This window comes from Rhinolophus sinicus, chromosome 1 (assembly GCF_057876585.1).
Source record: "Rhinolophus sinicus isolate RSI-liver-muscle chromosome 1, RSI-T2T, whole genome shotgun sequence".
NCBI lineage: Eukaryota > Metazoa > Chordata > Mammalia > Chiroptera > Rhinolophidae > Rhinolophus > Rhinolophus sinicus.
Window position 1 is genome coordinate 77,168,767 of NC_142501.1, and position 21,283 is coordinate 77,190,049.

The 21,283-nt window shown below is 35.4% G+C and overlaps 1 protein-coding gene across 13 annotated transcripts in view; it reads right to left on the reverse strand.

The window, feature by feature from the left end:
• PPFIA2 (PPFI scaffold protein A2) overlaps positions 1 to 21,283 on the reverse strand; it is a 456,741-nt gene that overhangs the window by 371,733 nt on the left and 63,725 nt on the right. For 9 of the 13 annotated variants that reach the window (XM_074325351.2, XM_074325350.2, XM_088800983.1 and 6 more), the window contains one exon: positions 5,596 to 5,649. The exons of the other annotated variants lie outside the window; for them this stretch is intronic. In XM_074325351.2, the coding sequence (XP_074181452.1) occupies positions 5,596 to 5,649 (54 nt within the window). The remainder of the gene's footprint in view (positions 1 to 5,595; positions 5,650 to 21,283) is intronic. 13 annotated transcript variants of the gene reach the window in all.

Here is a 21,283-nt window from a genome sequence, read left to right on the forward strand (position 1 = left end):
ATACATTTCCTCCCATCTTTCCCTTTCCTCTGATCTTTATTTAATGCTTTTCTTCCTCAGGGAAGAACTCTCCTATATTCTGAATTATCTTATTTTCTCACTCAGAATACATTTTTGGGGGGAGGGCAAGGGAATGACTTCATCAACTCCAATAGTCACAATTAACTATTCTACATATCTAAATCAATAGCTATAAACCAGATCCCACTGTTAAATTCCAAAATTGTTTATATATTCCCAACTCTTTCAGCTCAATTCAATGTGTCCCAAACTGAACTCTTTATCTCCCTTCCAAAAATTCTCTCTCATGGGACTCTTATCTCTATATATGGTAACTTCAACCACTCAATTGCCAAACCAGAAAGTTCAAAAGTCAGCCTTGACTTCTCAATAAGTCCTATTCTCCTCCCTCCAAACAACTACCAGTTCTTGTGTATTCACTATGTCCTTAATATCTCATGAATCAATCCATCCCTCTCCATTCTCACTGTCACTCTATAGGCTCATATTAATAATTTAGTTTTTTACTCAAATTAGAATGTTGACTTTCTCCTGTGACATTACCTTCAATTAGTTTTATAATATAGTGGGATAGACCAAAAAATAAAAGTTACCATATTGTTTTCATCATCATGCTTTGGATGATTGCAAGAGACTTTTTACTGGTATCTTTCCTTTATCCTTTTCTCTAAATCACTCTCCGACCAGAACCAAGAAAATGTTTCTAAAGGAAAGAGCTGAGTAAATGCCTCTCCTGTTTAAAAACTGTAGTGGGTCCTCATGATCCTTAGTATAGGAATTTCCTTCCATGAAATGTCTTATTTCTTGCCCTGGCAGACTTATACCTTCTATCTCACCACTAATTCCTATCCTCGAGCTTATTTCATACTCTAGCCACACTATTTCCTCATTTTTTAAAACCTATGTAGATACTACTTCCTCTGCTTACAACACCGTGCCCCATCTTCCTTAGTTGGCAAACTTCAACTCATGCTGCAATTAACAAGTTATTTCCTTTTATTTACCTTCCTTGACTCTCCAGTCCCTTTTTAATCCCTCCAATTGAAGTACATAATCCTCTTACTTTCATCACATCCTGTGCTTACTTTATACTGTAATTGTTTTTTACCAATATGTCTACTTCACTATATTGTAAATTCTGAAATGAGAAAGTGTATTGTTTATCACTGTATCTACAAAACCTAACCAAATGTCTAGCATGCAATGTACACTCAAATATACACTGAATTCTGACCAAAAAAGAAGACAAGAATGAAAGTAACTAATATAGAAATGTAACATTCAGGTAGAAATAAATTAAATTAGATCATGATTCAAATTCACATTTTTTATTCCCTTATCTTTTGGAACAAATGAGTAGAACATTGGCTGTTTTTGAACAATCAAAGTAAAATCAATTTTGGAGACTTTCAAATTTTAAGATCATGTATAATTTAAAAATATATAACTTGGTTTAAACAGCACCCTCAGGAAATTAAATTGGTTTTCAATTCTGTGGAGTGTTTACTCAAATTGCTAAGAACCATCAGGAAGACCATTAAAATGAGAACAGAAAGTACAAAATACGAAGTGTACAATTTTGGTTCCTCAGTGGGGAAAAAATTAATAGAGCTGGAGAATGTTCAGGACAGTGTGCACATCAAACCCAAGGCTAGGAATTAAATAGGGATTCACTTTTTAATCATACTCTAGAAATAGAGAGAACCATTAGCATCTGGATAAAGGAACTTAGAACAATTAAAAGTACTAGCTTGTGTAGAAAGCAAATTTATAGATCTTATTACTCCAAGGTAACGAATAACAAGGAAAGAACTGAATACCTCTAGTGACATTCCTGCTGTAAGTTCTGGAGGAGGCAATGAGGTGAACTTGACGCAAGCACCAATCACAGCCCTCTGAAACAGCACACTTCCACATTTGACCAAGGTGTTCAGGGATATGTTTCATGTAGTCTAGGATTTGGCCCACATTACTGCTTATTAGATTTTGTCTATATTAACCCTTAAAATGAATCAGAAATAGTAAGAAAATAGTCACTTAATAATCAGCATGTTTCTTAAACCCAATTAAAAAGAGAAAAGTCCCCTCATTGTGTATGTTAGTCTGCTTGAGTCTACCAATAAACTTAATATTTGTGGCCACACTGAGCTACTAAATCCCACTGTAGACATAAACCTAGCCCACAACCTGGGACAAATCCTGGCTCCCGGCCAAGGTTTGGCCAATGCCTCTAGGTCATTGGCTCACTGGCTCAAGAAAGGACAACAAACTGTCACATTACTAGTTCCACCTGGACTGCATATCCACAGCTCTCCAGATACCAGGTACAGTTGGTACAGCTGAAAAAGAGTGTTTATACTTTGCACCCTAATTTTTCAGAATCTGAAATCCTCTTGGCTATCTGAAGTTGACTTACTTAGACCATATCCTGGCCTTCCTAAAGCTGGATGACAATTTGATCACCTGGGACACCCCCAATACTTTACAGTTCATAAGTTTTTCACGTTTTACTATTGCTAATATTTAAAACACTATGGCAAAATGGTTTAGTTTTAAAAAGCACCAGTTAATAATATTTTATCCTTTAGATTTTCATTATCTGTGTTCTTTCCTTTTATTTTTACATATAAATATATGCTATATTGTTACACTAGAGGTTAATCTGTGATCCAATTTCTGTAAATGAAAAACATATGCAGAATGCGGAATATCTGATATAATTTTTCAAAGACAATTCTAAGTTAACATTTAATAGGTAATATTTTTCTCACTGATAGAAGAATTTATTTTCTGTGATAACTACATGATTTAGAAAAACCTGCAACTTTTATTTGCTGCAGCAACTAATTTTCTGGTTCTGAATTACAAAACAAGCTTCTCGAAATCCTTTACAGGAGGAAGGCATTATAAAAGTTCTTGAAATGACCCTGAAAATCATGAATGAGTGATTATTTTATTTATTAGCATTAAAACTGACACTATTTGAATTTTTAAAATACCTACTTAGCAATTATTATTAAAAATATTAATGCAAACTATATTCCTGGAGTTCCTCAAATTTATTCTTACCAGGTATGCAAATTTATTTATAATGACATTTGCAAAATTTTATACATTTACATATACTTGCTATTTGAAAAAGTGCAAAATTCACCTTTTTCTAATGCTGAAGAATAATATTTATATCTACTTACAGAAAATTTTGCAATTCTTAAATACATGATTTACCTTTAAAGATGTATCTGAGATTCCTATTATACTGATAAAGAAATGAGTCCACAGCCATACATCTTTATAAGAGACTATTCATTCAGCACTTTATAGATTTTGTTCAATGAGTGAAAATTATAGGACTTTGAATTTCTTACCAATGAAAATTTCATCATAAAAAGGGTTTAGAAATACAGTTAATATTTATACAAAAGGCACAACTTTAGAAATGGATAATGGATAACATTACTTAGATGATCTATTACAAGCCATTTTTTTAAAAGAAAGAAAAAATAACATAAAACATCAAATGGATTTAGGTTATGTATAATTTAATCTGACTTTCAGTTTTCTAACTCCGAGGCAAAAACTTTATTCAAAGCTTTATTTTTAAATGACTGAAGTAACCCTAGGACACTATTACCACTTCACTTTCATACTTAAGACTACTTTGTAGAAGCTTTAGAGAAGACTGAAAATGATTTTATTACATAACTCCTGGTAATATGCTCTGGATTGCTCTTTAACAATGGCAGACACTAAATTTATGTGTACTTTTACCATTCCCCTCCCCAATTTCCTAAACTGTTACGCACTCTTAAATTTGCAAGATGTTTTCCACTCTACAAAAAGTTAAAAAGTAAGCACAATCATTAAATTTCAGAAAATGTAGGTAGCAGTACAAAATACCCATAATCATGGCAGACCATGGCCAAGAGAGAATCTCTATCTTCAAAATATTATCAATTCTGTCTAAAGAAAAAAAAAGCCAACATACACATATGTATACACACACACATATACACACACACACATACACACACACACACACACTTCACTTTTAGCTAACAGGAATGAAGTTGACTAAATTTGACTTCAGGACACCATCTTTCTTTTCTGTGACTTTTTTCCCCTGCAAGGGACTTCTTTCAATAACTGGGTTTTATGTCCACTCCATCTTTCATATTTGGAAAGATGCTTTCTCAAAGGGTACGATGAACTCAATTGTTTTAACATGTAAACCAGCGGTAAGAGTTTTATCACCACTTGTAGAAGAGAGGTGTTCAGGGATAAATCCTTTTAAAACCAACTGATCTCTAATTTTAGAATTCTTTCAGGAATCAGTGAACAGGTGAGGAAATTATTTTGAAGAAAATAGATTTACTTTTCTAATAAAAGTTAGATGTTATGCACAGACATGGTACAGGCAACTCAGTGAAATTACATCACATAAGCAGTCACCTGTACTACTTACAGAGAGGGCTGTCACAAGGCACTTCCTGGGCAGACTTACATTTCATCTTGTCTTATACTACAATGTAATAGGTCAGGGACTAAATACAAGCAACTATCTGAAGACAATACTTTTTTTTTTCATCCGTGAATAAACTCAGAAAGTGAAAATAAAAGAAAGATAAAGGATTAACATATGTTGTTTAGCCTACTTTTGAAGCACTTTGATGAAGATTAGATAACATCATGAGACACATGAGAGGGAGACAGGAGAGAAAGAGCTACAGTTGGAAGTTATCTTTTTAACCTCTCACTGGTATTTTAATATAATAAGGTACTTCACCTGGATGTCTAGATGAAGTATAGCCAAAAATTGATAACATGGGGTTCTACATGTTCCAGATTAAACCACACAGTAAAAAGCAAATGGTGATAAAAATTAACGCATTGACTATTTGTTGAAATATATTGAATCTTAGTATTTTAGATATACAGCACAAATTCATGTTTGTACTTCAAACATGAAATCACAGGTATATTATTTTAATCAATGTTTTCTGAAATGAGACATCACAGAAAGGACCAAAATATTCTAATACTAGACTATCAATTGCTTTTTATTGCTTAAAAATGGCAAACCTTTAAAACTTTAGAACACTTTCTCTAATATTCTAGAAGCTTCCTGGGTAAAGTATGAAAGAAACAGCAATATCAAGAATCAATAATGTTGATTAAATGGGCTAATAAAATAAATTTTCTCAGTAACTAGAAAATGAATTGCAACCCAAATCATACATTCATACTTACAGTGGTAACTCCCAAATCCCAAAGGATTATAACTTTTCGTGTAGCCCATTAGTAGGACATAAAAGTATCTGTATATGCTAAGGAAGCCTTTATTTTATATTTAGAGTCAATATATGGAGATGAATTTTATGAGTTATTAAAACTTTTTAAAACACCAAATGACACCACAAAGCAAGTTCACCCTTTTGTATTAGTTACTGCAATAGCTATATATTTCAAAAAAGCTACCTAAATGACAAATTGTATACAAGTAACTATCTGATGATCCGGTGTGTACATAATTCAATTAGTCAACAGTTATATTTAATGAAGAAGCTAACTTACCGGTGGATCAGCCCCCTTAGAACCAGTCAGACCTCCTGTTAGGGATTCGATATCCTGAAAAGGGGAGAGGTGTTGATTGTAAAATGCTACTCAACGGCATGGAGAATTTCCCAATCCCACAGAGTAATATTTTATTTAAGCTACAAACTTAGGGCACTCAGCTACATTGGTTTTGTTTTGTTTTTAAATAATCTTGCTATACAAATGTTATACAACTAACCTGTATCTAAAAATTTAGATATTTTCTCCAACTCTGTACAATCTATAAAAAGAAAAAAAAAATACAAACAGACTAATTATTCCTGAAATTTGCAAAGAAAATGGCTCTAGGTGGGAGAGCAGATGTTTTGTTGTCTAAGAAGTTGAAGTGAGGGCAGAAAATAATAAAGAAAATTTAATGAAACTGCAATTTAACATAATATTTGCAAGAATATTAATTCCATGGAAAATACTGAACCTACAAAAATTTTCAATTTTTTATAGTCCACTCTGTTACTATACATAAAAGATGAAAAATATAAAGCTAAGGATAGATAATCTATTCTTTTACAAGGATCAATTGCTAGTCCTGTCAGTATCCAAAGAGTAATCATTACCTGAGTAATGAGTATAATTGTTAAAGGTATCACAGAGAAATGGGTGAGCCTGTGACTAACTGGAGAACATGCGCCCTGTTTACAGGGACAACTACAACAGCTCAGCCTTATCCATTGTAAGACTTTGGTTCCAGGGTTACCAATCATATGACTTTCAAAAGAAGCTAGAATTCCAGATTTTTAAGTAAAATCTCTCAGGAGTCTAAGGTTTGCAACTGTTTTAATTTTTAGATCACCCTCCCACACCCCCCAAATGAAAAAAAGCTAAAACAAATCTGTTTCTTCAAAGGCTGCTGGATAGGAGTTTGAGGCTAGATTGGAGAGTTACACTTTTTGCAAAAAAGTTTCTTTCTTGTGACCCTGATCACCTCTTATCTGTTTGCATCTCATTGTAAGTATAGCGTTGCGGAACCTGTTGAAATACGGTTGCAGTTAAAAGGTCAAAAATGAATGATACTTGAGTAAAGACAGAAGGAACAGAAAATTAGATACTTATGATCGGAGAAAAAACACTTTGCTATCAAAAAGATTTATGCTACTACTTCACTTGGGACTCAATTGCATCGTTTCCCTGATATATCAAAAAATGAGGAACTACTCTTTTTCCTCCCCCATTCTAGTTCCAAAAACAGTTTATAAGAATCTCTTCAAATGCTGCAGGCACCTGACAGAGAATTAAGGCAATTTAGAATCAGGAAGATAACATGGTAGAGTCTAAGTCCTTGCTTCTCTTATTTGGGCAATGTTTGAAACTAGATGTTCTTTCTGCCTTCAACTTCAAGAGAGCTTCTGGCTCTTAAAAACTAAAAGATCCTAATTAATATGTCTGCATTGCTAAGTCTATTTTTAAAAGGCCCTCTCTCTCCATCCTGTTGAAATTCTTTATTCCAACAGTGCGCATACTATAAACAACCAAATCACCTAAATTATTTGCTCTTACATGTTAATATTCCTATTGTCATCTGAGCAAATTATGTCCTTATATAATAAAAGTAAAGCATAAAACATATTTCTAAGTTGACAAAATATTCCTTTTTAATCCAAAGATAAACACAAATTAGCAAATTGTTTTAGAATGTTATGAAATGAACTGACAAAATTTGGTAGTAAAATGGCTAAAACATTATATTGACAGAACTTGAAACACACAGCCCATTCTCCTGTTATGACCATGACAAAAAAAGTTATATTCATATGGAAGATTTCTTCAAAGTACATTTAAAATGAAAGGAAATGATGTTAAATACATTTTGAGTTAAGTACATTTTGAGTTAGAAAGCTATGAAGAACTGAAGGTTTTAGACTTTCTGATGGTGTTACCCGAGAGATAATAGAGAAATTGATTCAGATAAAAAGTATTTTAGCAATTTAGTTGATGCATTTTGTTGAAATTTGTTGATGCAAATTGTTGAAAGTTCTATCATGAAGACTTCTTGCTAACACAGATAAATTGGGCCAATTTTCAGATTTCTAAAATTTTAAGCTTTTCACAATATTCATGGTCTTGAGAAAAATAAAGCAAAAGTACAATTTAGAAGCTGAGTGGAAGTGGCATTGATATTTACGGTTTCAAATGGGTTGAATTAAAGCAAATTATGAATTTGTGGCTCTAAACAGTACAGATGTACATTTTTGTTCCATTTGTTCTTTTATTTGAAAACCAATGTTTGAGCTTATGTGTTAGCTTGAGTATAAGTTTAAAAAGAGTGTCCTACTTGGACAGACACCAAGGTTAGACATGGCTTCTCTCTCACTTGATGCAAAAAGACAATTTTCAGGTGTAAATAATGAGCATAAGTGTGCATTAATGCATTTATGTGGTCAAATTAATAGGTGAAATAAATCAATCCTTTGAGAAACTCTGAACATAATTAAAAGCAAGTCAATATTTTTGATGGTTTTTAAATATTTTATCTGCAAAATATAACTGAAATATTTGACAATTGTGTCTCTCTTGCTATTTAAATGTCTTTTAATATAGATAATGACAAAAGGAGACATGAAAAAGTAAATACATTGATATCTTAGAAAGTTTTTAAACTAAATAATGTAATGTTTGATCAGAAAAATTCAAAACAAACTCTGTTCATTTAAATTCAATAGCTAATAAAAATAGCTACTACTTACCAAACATTTACTATATGGCAGGCACTCTCTAAATGCTTTATATACATTATAAACAGCCTTATAAGGGACTTATAGCGGCCTTATATGTTAGTTACCTCTTTTCTCACTTAATAGGTTAGAAGCTTATATACATACCCAATATCGCATCGCTATTAAGAAGTGGGGTTACAAAACATATTTGCTCCCTTGTATCACTTCTTAAAACTGCATGGGAATCTACAAATATCTCAAAATAAAAAAGTTTAATTGAAAAATGAAAAAAAAATATTTGCATGGCTCCAAGCCTATATTTTTCATACCAGTTGTGAAGGCACAGCTTCCTGGCATCCTGGTGACCTTGCATATATCCCCACAGGCCATTCAGCAAGGCTAAACCATAGGCTGGCCTAAGTCCTGGCGGGATGTCCTATGAGCCTCCCAAGACGGTGATAAGGTAGGTAGTCTCATGAAGAACTTTCACATGGCTGTTTAGCATTCTCCTCCCCCGCACCAATGAGGCATGGAACTTTCTACCTCACTCTCCCCGCCCCAGATCCTGCTCAGGCTATCAAACTGCTTTGGTGCAATACGGAAATGGGTGTACCACTCTTACTATCGTCTGACACATCCAATTCAGAGTTGTCCTGTAGAAAGAGGGACCTGGGCCAGGACTAGAGGGAGGCAAATCATGTGCTGAAGGTGCAAAATTTAAGGAGGCGCTCATTCTAAGGGTCATAAAAGTGCTAACTCTGCACTTGTAGGACCCTGAGACTAAGTGCCTCCTTAAATGTTGTGCCCAGCTTCATTCTTAGAGTCCTGCAAGAACAGGGCTGGCAGTTATACAATCCTGGAAATGAGTGACTCTTTAAACTTTGTGTTCTAAGTACCTTACTTATCTCACCCTAGTCCTGGCCCTTCTAGGGACCTGGAAAGCTGACACCACACAGTGACCTTGTTTATGCTGTATACGCAATAAACTTTTTAAATCCATTTGGACTCATTGTCTCCTTCCGAGTCAAATCTATAAAAGTGTGGCCAGCCAACCTGGCACCTGCCTGTGTGCTGTTGCTCAGAGACTGCCTGCTGCCTACTACCAGTATTGCATAGCCTCCATCACATGGGTTGTTTTTATCTATACAGAAAGAAACAAACTAGCATCCATTAAGTATATGATCAAGTTTATTTCTTGAAAAGAAATGTCAGGTAATGAAAGTTTCACTTTCTTCTCCAAGGCGTCAAATACCTAAGTGTGATTATTAGCCAGTCTCTGACACATACTCTGTAGTCAGTCTCTTTTAATACTGAGAAGCTCTGCCTCTGGGAAGGAAACCTGTCATCAAAGGCTGACCCCTGCATCAGAAGTCTTAAAGGTTGGGAAGGTTGACCTGCAGTTGGAATGAGGCAATCAGTGTCACAGCTCTCAGTGCAGTGAGATTGGAGGGCATCCTGGGGCATAGGTATCACCTCAGCACAGGTTTAAAATAAACACGTTGTGCTGCACTGATGCTGTGGGTTTCCCACCTGTACCGACTTTCCCTATGGTCCCAGGCTCCAAGAGTTCACATATTTTCCCCTTGACAGACAATTTGAATGACAGAGCTATAGGGAATCATGTGGTTTTCAGTGCAAGTCATTACGGTCAGATGTTGTAAGCCCTGCTTCCTCTGTGTGGAGGTGGGAAATGGGATTTTGGGCTCATTTGGGGCTATTGTTGGATCCTTATTCTTATCCCTGATCCTCCATTTATGGTCAAGAAAAAGATATTATAGTATGGGTATCAAATACATTGAAAAAGAAGAAAACAAAATTCTAAATAGTTCATTGACTCTAATGATGCATGTGCCATAAGACCCAGAACATTTTAAAATCTCATAATTACATTTAAAGTTAATATTCAGTTTTCAAGTATTTCTCTTCCAAAAAGTCACTTTATATAATACAAAAATATTTAAAGCATTACAATGTTATTACCAGCTATGTGTGTTTTAAAATTTGATTTATGCATGTTTATAATCTGGGACTATTTTATAAATTATTTGAGCAAAGTGAGTATATTTCAATATAGAGTACATTTTAGTGCATTAAACAATCTATCAAAAATGTATCGGTGCAGTGAAATTAACATAAAATAGTAAAATAACAACTATTTTTATTGAATGATTGTATTTAAAATTTGTTTCAAGGTCTTTAAAAACACCTGATTGAGGTATTTTATGTTTGTAGAGAAGGTTGCACAAACATATATTCAAAATATCAAAATCAAGCATTTCTCTCATCCCATTCATAGAAAAAAATCCTCAAAATATCCCTCATCTCCTGTTATCTCATGATGCAGGCTTTGTCCCCACTACATCACTGCCACTGCTCTTATCAAGGTTGCCAATGAGATCCAATTGGCTGAGTCAATTGCCAATGTTCCATCATCATTGTTCTTGATCTCTAAGCCACATTTGACACAATGGACCACACCATCTTCCTCAAAATACTTCTTCTCTTGGCTTCCATTTAGTTTCACCTTCTAAATGATCTTATTTAGTACCACAGCTTTAAGTATCATGTATTCTGATGAATTCTGAATTTACAATGTCAGCCTCAATTTATCCTCTGGGATCCACACTGCTACTCGAATCTTCACTTGAAAGTATAACAGTCATCTAAAACTTAGTAATGCAAAATCAAACTTGATTTTCACCTGAACCCTTCCTCCAATTTAGGCTCCAGCTCTAGTGTTCTCCATCTTGACATGACCATTCACCCTGTTTCTTAGGTCCAAATCCATGAGCAAATCCTGCCAATTCCCTGTTTAAAATATGGCTTAAATTTGACTATTCCTTATCACCTACATTCCTATCATTCTAACCCCTTGGACCATATCAAAAATATCGCTTCCTGGGACTACAGAAATGCTTGCTTCCTAACTGTTGGCCATGCATCCGTCATATCTCCCTGCCCCCATGTATTCTCCACACAACAGTAAAAATTATCCAATCAGGTAGGTAAGATTACTCCCCGGACCCAAACCTCCCATGGGTCTGCCATTACCCTTAGAATAAAATGCAAACTTTTTCTTGCATTTTTTTTTTTTTTTTTGCATTTTTTTTGCATTTGTGCATTTACTCTGTCATGCAATGCCCTGTGGTGATCTGGCTTTGGCCCTCACACTGATCCTGGTTTTTGCCATTATCCCTCTCTCTCTCCTGCCATCCAGTCACATTGGCCCCACTGCTGTTTCAAGTACAGTCCAAATATCGTTCCTATCTCAGGGCCTTTGCACATGATTCTCCTGCTTAGGATGCTCATTCCCTAGATATCCTCCTACTTAACTCACTTCATTCAGATCTCATTTTAAATATCAAAAATCTCAGACTTTCCCTAAAGGTCTAAATCAATGACGGTTATACCCAGAAACAAATGGCCAACTCAGAAACACTATAAAGGAGTGTTTAATAAAAGGATACTTTGTACATGTAGGAAGGTTTAGTGGATCCAAGGAATAGTGAAGCACAGGGCCTAGCAACAGCTGGAAGTCATAACCACCCCAAGCCCCAAGAAGGTGAAAACTCTGTTGTCCAGAGTCCAGTAAGGAAGGGTTGAACACCTCTCATCAGCCTCTAGAATGCTTGCAACATAGGGGAGGCTCAATAAATACTTTTTGAATGGATGACTGACTGATTGAATAAATAAAGCTCATAAAACCATTTTTTATACACAAAAAAGCTAAGGCTCAGAGGATATACATGATAAAGTAGTTCTCAGTTTTGTATAAATGTAGCACGTGGAAAGCATGGCTCCAGGCAACAGTGGCTGCACAAATCTTTATGCAATGCCTGAATGAACAAACTAAGGAATGACTTGTCCAAGATCACACAGCCAGTGACTGCTGGAAAGAAGCTTTAAAATCAAAAAATGCCAAAACCCCAAGCCCACTGCACTTTCTATTCTATTCTACATCATTAATGAGACATACTCCTAAAGCAAAATGCACTCAACTCTGTATTACCTCATCTTGAGGCAGTAAATGCCTATATATCCCAGGGTTTCTAGTTCACAAGAAGGAACATATACAAAATAATTAAATAGGCAACAAACAATGTTAAATTTATCTTCTGGCAAAATACTGCCAATACTTCAGATTACAGACCCGATACCTTAATCATTGCACAATGAATAAATCAGTGATTGAAAGCTTTGTCTAACATATGTGCTTAGTATTAATAAACAGTTCAAATACATTCAATTAAAAATCAATAGTTTATATTTATGTAACAGCTCATAGTTTGTAGGTTCACAGCACTGGGAATGAGTAAGTCAGAAGACAAAATTAAAAAAAAAATCATTCAGCTTTTCACATGATGCTTAATAGAAACAATCCTTCATCACAGAACACCACTTCCTTGAGGCAAGCATCCAAATAATAAAGCTGAGTTTGTTAATGAGGCATCTTCCTCCTCAACCAGACTTAAACTGTTAGTGTTTCCTTGGCAACATTACAGGGTAAATTTCCTGGGAGGCAGAGAAGAAGCAGAAAACACACACAACCAATTTTATAAATCTTCTTTCCTATGGAAGCCAGAAGGAGCCCTATTTAGTCACTCTTTTTTTAAAAAAATGAAAAGTAACTATACTTTTACTTTCAGCATAATCCACCCAAATCTGAATTTTCCTTGAGCCACATAATTCATTCCTTCAGAGAAGAATGACTGAGCCTCTGTTGTGACTGAAGCAATATGCTGAACATAGAGAACGTGATGATGTGTATGTCAAGGTCAGCTTTCAAAGGCTTCAAAGTCTAATAGGGAGTCAGAATGGGAAATACAATTTAGTCAACATATCGTGTACACATAATAAGCCTCAAGTGCCACACTGACTCTGCTGGATGGAAATCCAGAGTCTATGAGACACTCTGACTTTTAGGATCTCCCAGTCTAAGAGTATATCCATCTGTCAAACAACATGAGGAAGAATTCTGATAAATAAAGTATGAAAATTATAACAGGGATTATAGGGGTAAATTTTATCTGGTGTAAATAATTTCGCGTATTTCAGACAGTCAGAATTGTATTTTCTTTTTGAATGAATACTGGGTAAGTTGTCCTAGGAATTTAGTTGGGTAACCTAATAATTAACATTTATTGAGCATTTACTGTATTGGTCACCATGCTAAGAACACTAATGCCTCATTAAAGCGCACCCTAGCTCTTCTACCTGTTATTATTTCCACCATTTTCAAGATGATGAAACTGAGACTTCCCGAGTTTAAATGATCTGACAGACATCACATAGTTAACAGGTGTTCAAATCCAGATAGGCTGACTCTACAGGCAATTATTTTTAACAGTCGTGCTCTTTTGAATCAGTTGAGGTATGAAAAAAAGGTGTGAAAAAAAGGTGGAGGATTTGTTGGCACACCACACAATGACTTGAGAGAAAACATACTTATTCAATATTTGTAGAAGGAATGAATAAAATTGCAATCGGATTTTTTCTGATGGAAAAAAAATATCCTTGTTTGACCTGCAGATATGAGAGTCAATGCTACCGGATTTACCAAAAAAGTATATTCCAAAGATTTTTGTTATATTTATAATTTCAAAAATTCTCAAATGCAGACCTAAACTGGAAATCTAATATGGATCAAAGACCCAGTTGTGCCAGTTGCATGGAACAGGGTATTCTGAAGAAAGTGCCAAAGAGATTTAAGGCTCCTGTCTTTTCCAGGGAGTGCCCTCTTTGGAACATTTTCCTTACGAAATTTTGGATCTACTTTTTTCTTGTCTATTCCCTTCCACATGGCTGAGTTGATAAAGAGGGCCTTTTGCTAACTCCTGACACAGTCCGGTTCAGCTCCTCTCTGCCAACTTTTACACATTGATGCATCCTTGTTATTTCAAACTCTGTACATCCAAATCAGACATCATCTTTTTTCCTCTTCTGCCACGATCTTGGCCAGCTGCCTCCCATCCAATTTCTTCCCCCAGCACTCATTTCTGTTGGTATTTCCAATAAGCAGTCAATCACCCAATCTGGATTTCTGTAGGTCAATAGAGTCTTCCCTCAATCTGGTATCTACACATCAAGCCAATTTTTCCTTCTAAATATGTGCTCAGCCCAATTCATCCCCTTCTTTCAATAACCACTGTATTCACTACCTTAGTTCAAAGCCTCATTTAATTTTTCCCCATCTCTGGCTTCCTCCAAAATAATGTCTTTTCTGAGTTCTTTTTGAGGTATTTTTTCACACTCTCAACCTCACACAGAGAAATAGTTCTCAAGTGCAGGCTGGAGGCCAATGACATCAGTGTGACCTGAGAACTTAGAAATGTATTTTCTTGGGCCTTTCCCAAGTCCTACGGAATCCGAAACTGTGTTGAACAACTCCTCCTAGTGAGTCTGATGCAGGCTAATGTTTGAGAACCACTGCTCCGGAATGATGTGTTTCAAATGTAAATATGTAGAGGTCATTCCTGTACTCAAAATTCTTTATAAGGTCCCCATTTTCTTAAGAAAAAAAAATACCAAGGATCTTTATGCCTGAGGTCTTTCATTATATAGTAGCTCTGTACTACTTTCCTCATTTCAGCCTTTACCACTTCTTCTAAAGAAACCTTATACTCCTATCATACTGAACCCTATACTTCCTTTTTATGTTAAGTGTTTTCTTATGTCTATGCTTCTGCACCACAGATCCTTCTGCCTAGAAAGTCACCCCTCTCTTCTGGATAAATCTCACTCGGCCTTTGAGAGAGAACCTAGGCATTACCTCCTCTCAGGAGATTTTCTTGAGTCCCGCAGGCTCGGGTAATGGTTCTACTGTTACTCCCACAGCATCGGACACTTAACTCTTTCATGACTACACCATTCATAGTTTTCCTTTTACTCATCTGTCTTCCCCAGTGATTTAAGGGCTAAATAGCTCAATGCTCAACTTATCATCACTGTGTTCACAATAGTTATCACAAATAATGACCAATAAATATTAAAGAAATTAAATAAATTAATGTTGACTTTAGCTTCCCATGAACTCCTTGTGCAGGGAAAGGATGAGCTGATTGGCTGCCATTGGTACTTGGGACCACTTTGAAATATGCATTATCCTATATAAAAACAGATTTGCCTTCTGGTTATATATTGGTTTGTTAGCATAAAGCAGACATTGAGAAGCTGATTATCTTTGAGTTTACCTCAGAAATGGAAATTCTAGATGATACATACGTGTGTGTGTGTGATTTATTTAACAAAGCAGAAGTACTACCCCCCAAGAGACCCTGCCTGAGGGGTAGCTAGGAGTCCTTCAATTCTACATCAAGCCTGCAAGATGCAACACACATACCAGAAAAACTACCATAGTGATCAAGAGAACAGGTTGAAGACTGGTTTCACTACTTGCCAACTGTGTGACCTTGGGCCAACTGCTTTCTGTTCCTCATATAAGTCAATCTATGTCCTAGTACCTATCATAGGAGGATCTTATAATATTAATTATGATAGTTCATGAAAAGTTACTTATTGATAACTTATAATAAACTTTCAATTAACATTAGCTATTATTATCCATAGAATCATGCATAGGCACAGATTAGAATACACAAGTATAAAATAAAGATAGGTTATGAGCAAAGATTACATAATACGTGTTGAAACAGGTATGCATTCAAATACATGTACATAAGACACAGATGTAGATTAATTTTACATACAAATCTCCATTAGATTTCTATAATGTGTTTTCCCTGAAAGGCAAGAGATCCTGTTTTATATTTTACCTCCTCAATTAGTCATACAATTTTCATGCATTTCTATGACATTGGTTGTTATAAATTTTTCCCTGTCATTTTAAAATATATAATTTTTTATTGTCCTAACTAAAAATTGAGCAACTTTTTTGCTGTAGGGTAAGAACTATTTTTGGAGAAAATTCATATTATGAATCTACACACAATTTATTCCTCTTTCAGTGTGTATCTGACATCACATGTTTATGTACCATGGTGGGCAGCTTTGAACCAGTTTGAAATGTACTATACCAACTGAAAGGAAGCATCCAAAATTTAAAAGAGAACATCAATGCTTAATCCTAGACACACATAATCTATGGGAGATTTATTTATCAGTCTTTGTTATGTGAGAGTGAGAGGCTCGGTGACTGTGATCTTAATTTACAATTAAACCTCTAAATATGTGATACTTGATCACCCCTTATCTGACACAAACACAAATAAATAACTAGGAAAAAATACAATGCTCTACCCTTTTTAAAAATCAGGTTTTATTTTACTTCAGTAAATGATTGCTTAAAATACTTACTTGGTTAAAAAAAAAAAAGTGGAGATTATCCTACCTGAGGTGATTTTTTTTTTTTTAGAGGAAAGAATAAAATATGTTTTTTTCAAACTGTTGTTATCTGCAATTCCACTGAATCTAGTACCTTAAAGCCATCTGTCATTTTGATTCATAAATAACTGCAAGAAAGAATTGCTTTGAACTGAAAACAAAAACAGAGCAAATAGCTTATTAAAATGTATATGCATATTAAATAGATACTTCTAATAAATATTTTTTAACTGTATCTCTGTATTACTAGATATTAGGTAGTAGGCCAATTAACATAAATAGATTTGAAGGTAATTATGAGAAGCTGGTAAGAAAGCAGATAAAATATTTTCAACTCATTGAAAGTTCAAACTTTCAGAGAAATACGCCATGGGATTTTTCACCTAAATATCAAGTATTTCATGCTCATACCTTAATTTTGGAAATAATAGTTATGGAGGAATCAGACAGAAGTGGGGGAAGAGATGAGAACTTGAGAAAACAGCTATTAGTAGCACTATCTAAAATCAGATATGCAAAATTTTCAGAAACTATTCTAATTTGAATGTAAAGGATATGTAGACAAATTTGCTTTGCATTGCTATTTTCTTTGAGAAAGAAAAGTTTACCAAGTTCTAAATGACAAGAAGTAAATTTTGAATTCATTTCCTATTTCTTCTGTTACTGAAATGATAAATGAAGATTATAATGGTAACTAAGAATAGCACTAGGATATGATTTCTCTATTTTTCTTCTGGGTAGTTCCATCTGAATTGATGCTACCGGATTCTGATATAAATCAATGCTGGCAATATTAATATCACATTCTCAAAATACTATTAAATGAAAGGAAATGAAAATGACTGAAATTAGAGCATAAAGTACACGGATGCTGTTCTCCTACACTAATTTAGACTATAGCATAATGCAAGAGTCTTCCAACCTGGAGATTTACAGTCAATGACAGAATGTCCCACAGTCAGTATATATTGTATAGACAGTTTTGTTTTCTTCTAATCATTTGATCAAGTTCCCCCCAATATCAACCAAAACCAAGCTTCAAAATTTATAATGTGCTTTGATTAACATTATTTTAGAATATTTTATTTCAGATTTCTCCTTTCTTTAATATTTCTGAAACACATTTTTCATTATTTACTATTCCTCCCAAATATAACTAAAAGCATTCAACTGACCCAGATAGCCACGTAAGAATTCCAAAGTGCAAAGAAAGCTAAGACTACTAAAGTTAGTGCAGCGGCAAAGAAGTGTGTACATGTGTCTAGCCTGAAGCCACCCAGACAGAAAATGCAGACACTGCTCACTGTGCACAGCAGAGCCGTAACTGAAACCGGTAAACATAAGAACCATGTCCTGTTTGCTACGTGGTAACTCAGTTACTGTTAGAGCAAGCAGTCAGCTCCCCTGGTTCTGATACGTGCTGGTTTCAGTTAATGCAGCACCATGCAAAACACCGACCACCTGCAGTTACTGTTTAACAGTCGGTCAGTCTTCATTCCTTTGCCTCCAGCATCCCCAGAACTAAACTGCAAATCCTGAAAGTGTGATGCCGTAGCTACATATAACCCAACATTAAAACTGGAAACTTCCTCAATTCTGGCTTGGCCCAAAGGCCAAGAACAATGCTGTGGTGACACATCCTCACATCCTCAAACAAGGAGCTACAGCAGGCTATTTTATAACAAAATAATGTAAAAAATAAATGAATAAAAAAGTTCCATCAGAATTGATAAGCATCTTTCCTAAATGGGGTCATTATTTGCATACTGAATAGTAAATATACAGATGGTGCCAAAAAATGCATACACATTTTAAGAAAGGAAAATTGTATTAAAATATAATACTTGATATATACCAATAACAAAAGATGAATACAAGTCACGTTTGATTTCTGCGTTACAAGAGGTGCTCAGAGTGGTTGCCATCAGCATCCAGACACTTCTGATTATGGCAAACAACTGCTTGGGCAATGTTGACTAAAGTGTCCACTTGTACACACACACACACACACACACACACACACACACAAAGAGAGAGAGAGAAACATTTAACATGACATCTATCCTCTTAACAAACTGTTAAGTGCACAGTGCAGCATTATTAACTAAAGGCATATTGTGGTACAGGAGATCTGTGGAAGTTATTCATTTTCCATACACATTGATTACCAACTTCTTATTTCCCCCTTCCCATAGCCCCTGCAAACCACTACTCTCTGCTTCTATAACTTTGACTATTCTTATATAAGTGGAAGCATGCAGAATTTGTCCTTCTGTGATGGGCTTATCTCACTTAGCCTAATGTCTTAAAGTTCTATTCATATCATTCCATTTGGTAGCATTTCCCTTTTTTTAAAGGCTGTATTATATTCCAATGTGTGTGTATTATGTAAGATAGATAGATAGTAGCTACTGTCTGTGGTGTGTGTGTGTGTGTGTGTGTGTGTGTGTGTGTGTGTGTGTACATACCACATTTTCTTTATCCAGTCATCCATTTAGGTCTTTTCCATATCTCAGCTGCTGTAAATAGTGCCTTAATTAACATGGGAGTACTAATATCTTTTGGGGATGCTGATTTCAGTTCTTATGGATAAATACCCAGAAGTGGGATTGCTGGATCATATGGTACTTTTATTTTTCATTTTTTGAGGAATTTCCATAATGTTTTCTATAGTAGTTGCACCATTTTGCATTCCCACCAACAGTGTATGAGGGTTCCAATTTTTCCACATCTTCACCATTTGTTGTCTTATTTGTGTATAGTACAGTGTCATTTCAGAATGTCTGGCATCTTCAGACATGGGCACCAAAACCTCTCAGTTTCTCACTCTCTAATCCCAAAACACTCATACAAACACACACACACACACACACACACACACACATTCCTGAGGACCAGATTTGAGCTAAAAAGGAGGGAGTGCATCCTGAAAGGTAGTTGAGGGACTGCTTAGAAGGCTTAAGCAACCTAGACTGGGAATGGATAAGTGGAATCCCAGGGTTCTAGGGATGTATTGGTTTCTTAATGCTGCTCAAATAAATTACAAATTTAGTGGCTTAAAACAACAGAAATTTATTATCTTACAGTTCTAGAGGTCAGAAGTCTAAAAATCAAGATGTTAGCAGGGCTGTGTTCCTTCTGAAGACTTCAGAAGAGACTCTATTCCCTTGCCTTTTCTCACTTCTAGAAGCTGCCTGCAATCCTTGGCCCATGGACCCACTCTCAATCTTCAAAGAACATCACTCCAATCTATGGTTCCATCTTCACATCTCCTTTTTCTGACTCTAACCCTCTGGCCTCCCTCTTACAAGGACCCTGATGCTTACACTGGACCTAACCAGATAATTCAGAACAATCTCTCTCAAGATTCTTAAACATATCTGCACAGTCCCTTTTACCATGTAAGGTAACATATTCGCAGGTTCTGGGAATTAAGATGTGGACATTTTGACAGGTCATTATTCAGCCTACTGCAGGGGGATATCAAAAAAGTATGCCAGAGTAGCGTTGGCCTAAATCACAAGAATTATAAAGGTACCTCAGATTCTAAACAAACAAGACTTTCTTTATCAACCCAGCCAGAGTGACCTCTCCATCCACTAAATTTTCATTGTATTTATTTTCAGATATATATTGCCTTATATTATCAATTTATGCATTTTCTTCCCATACAAATTCTTACTCCCTTAGCAGAAATTTACCTACACCTCTCTGTGTTCTCTGGGCTTCCAATAAACATGTTGATTCAAAAAATGCCAAATCCATGGAAGGGTATTTAGAGTTAGGTAGCTGCCTATAGGTGGAAGCAAGGAACTCCTAAGGCCTCTGCCAAAAGGTATCCCCATTCAATCCCAGTATCTGAAATTCTACCATTGTGTATTATTCTTCTTTCCTAAGGCACTTAAACCTTAGGCATAATTAAAAGATAACACATATTGGAATTAGTCACTAACACAAAGTAAATCATTTCAATAGACTCTACCCAATCTTAAGCACCTCCAAAGTAAACTCATTGGAAGGAAGTACACTAAATTACTTATTCTTCTATTGTCTGCATTGCATTTGCCAAATGTATGTGAAATAAGATTACTTCAGCAAATACCTATTGATAGATAACAGCTCAAAGCAATCTTTAGTCAGTCATGGGAAAAACATAAGTAATTTCAGACCAGAGGTAACACCCAGGGAGAAAATTACATAAAGAAGAAAATTATCAAAAAGAGAAAGAGAAGAAAATTATATATCTCACTTATTTTACTAATATTGTTTAAGATGCCCTTGGAAATTGTGGTCAAAGACTCTAAAATGGCTCACAATGATTGTCTCCTGCAATTCATGCCCTTGTGTAATCCCCTCCCCTTGACTGTAGGGTGGACCTAACGAAAATATGGTAAAAATGATGAGATGTCACTTCTGAGATTAGGTTACAAAAATTGTGCTTCCTCTCTATCTTTCTCTGTCCCTCAGAACCCTCAGTGGAAGCTGACATTGTGAGTATCCCTGTGGGGAAGTCCATGTGACAAGAAACAAATGTCTCATGCCAATAACCATAGAGGAGCTGAAGCTTGTCCAGCTCATGGAAGTGAACTTAGAAGCCATGGCTCCCCTACATGAGCCTGAGATGACTGCAGCCCTGGCTAATACTTAGATTGAAG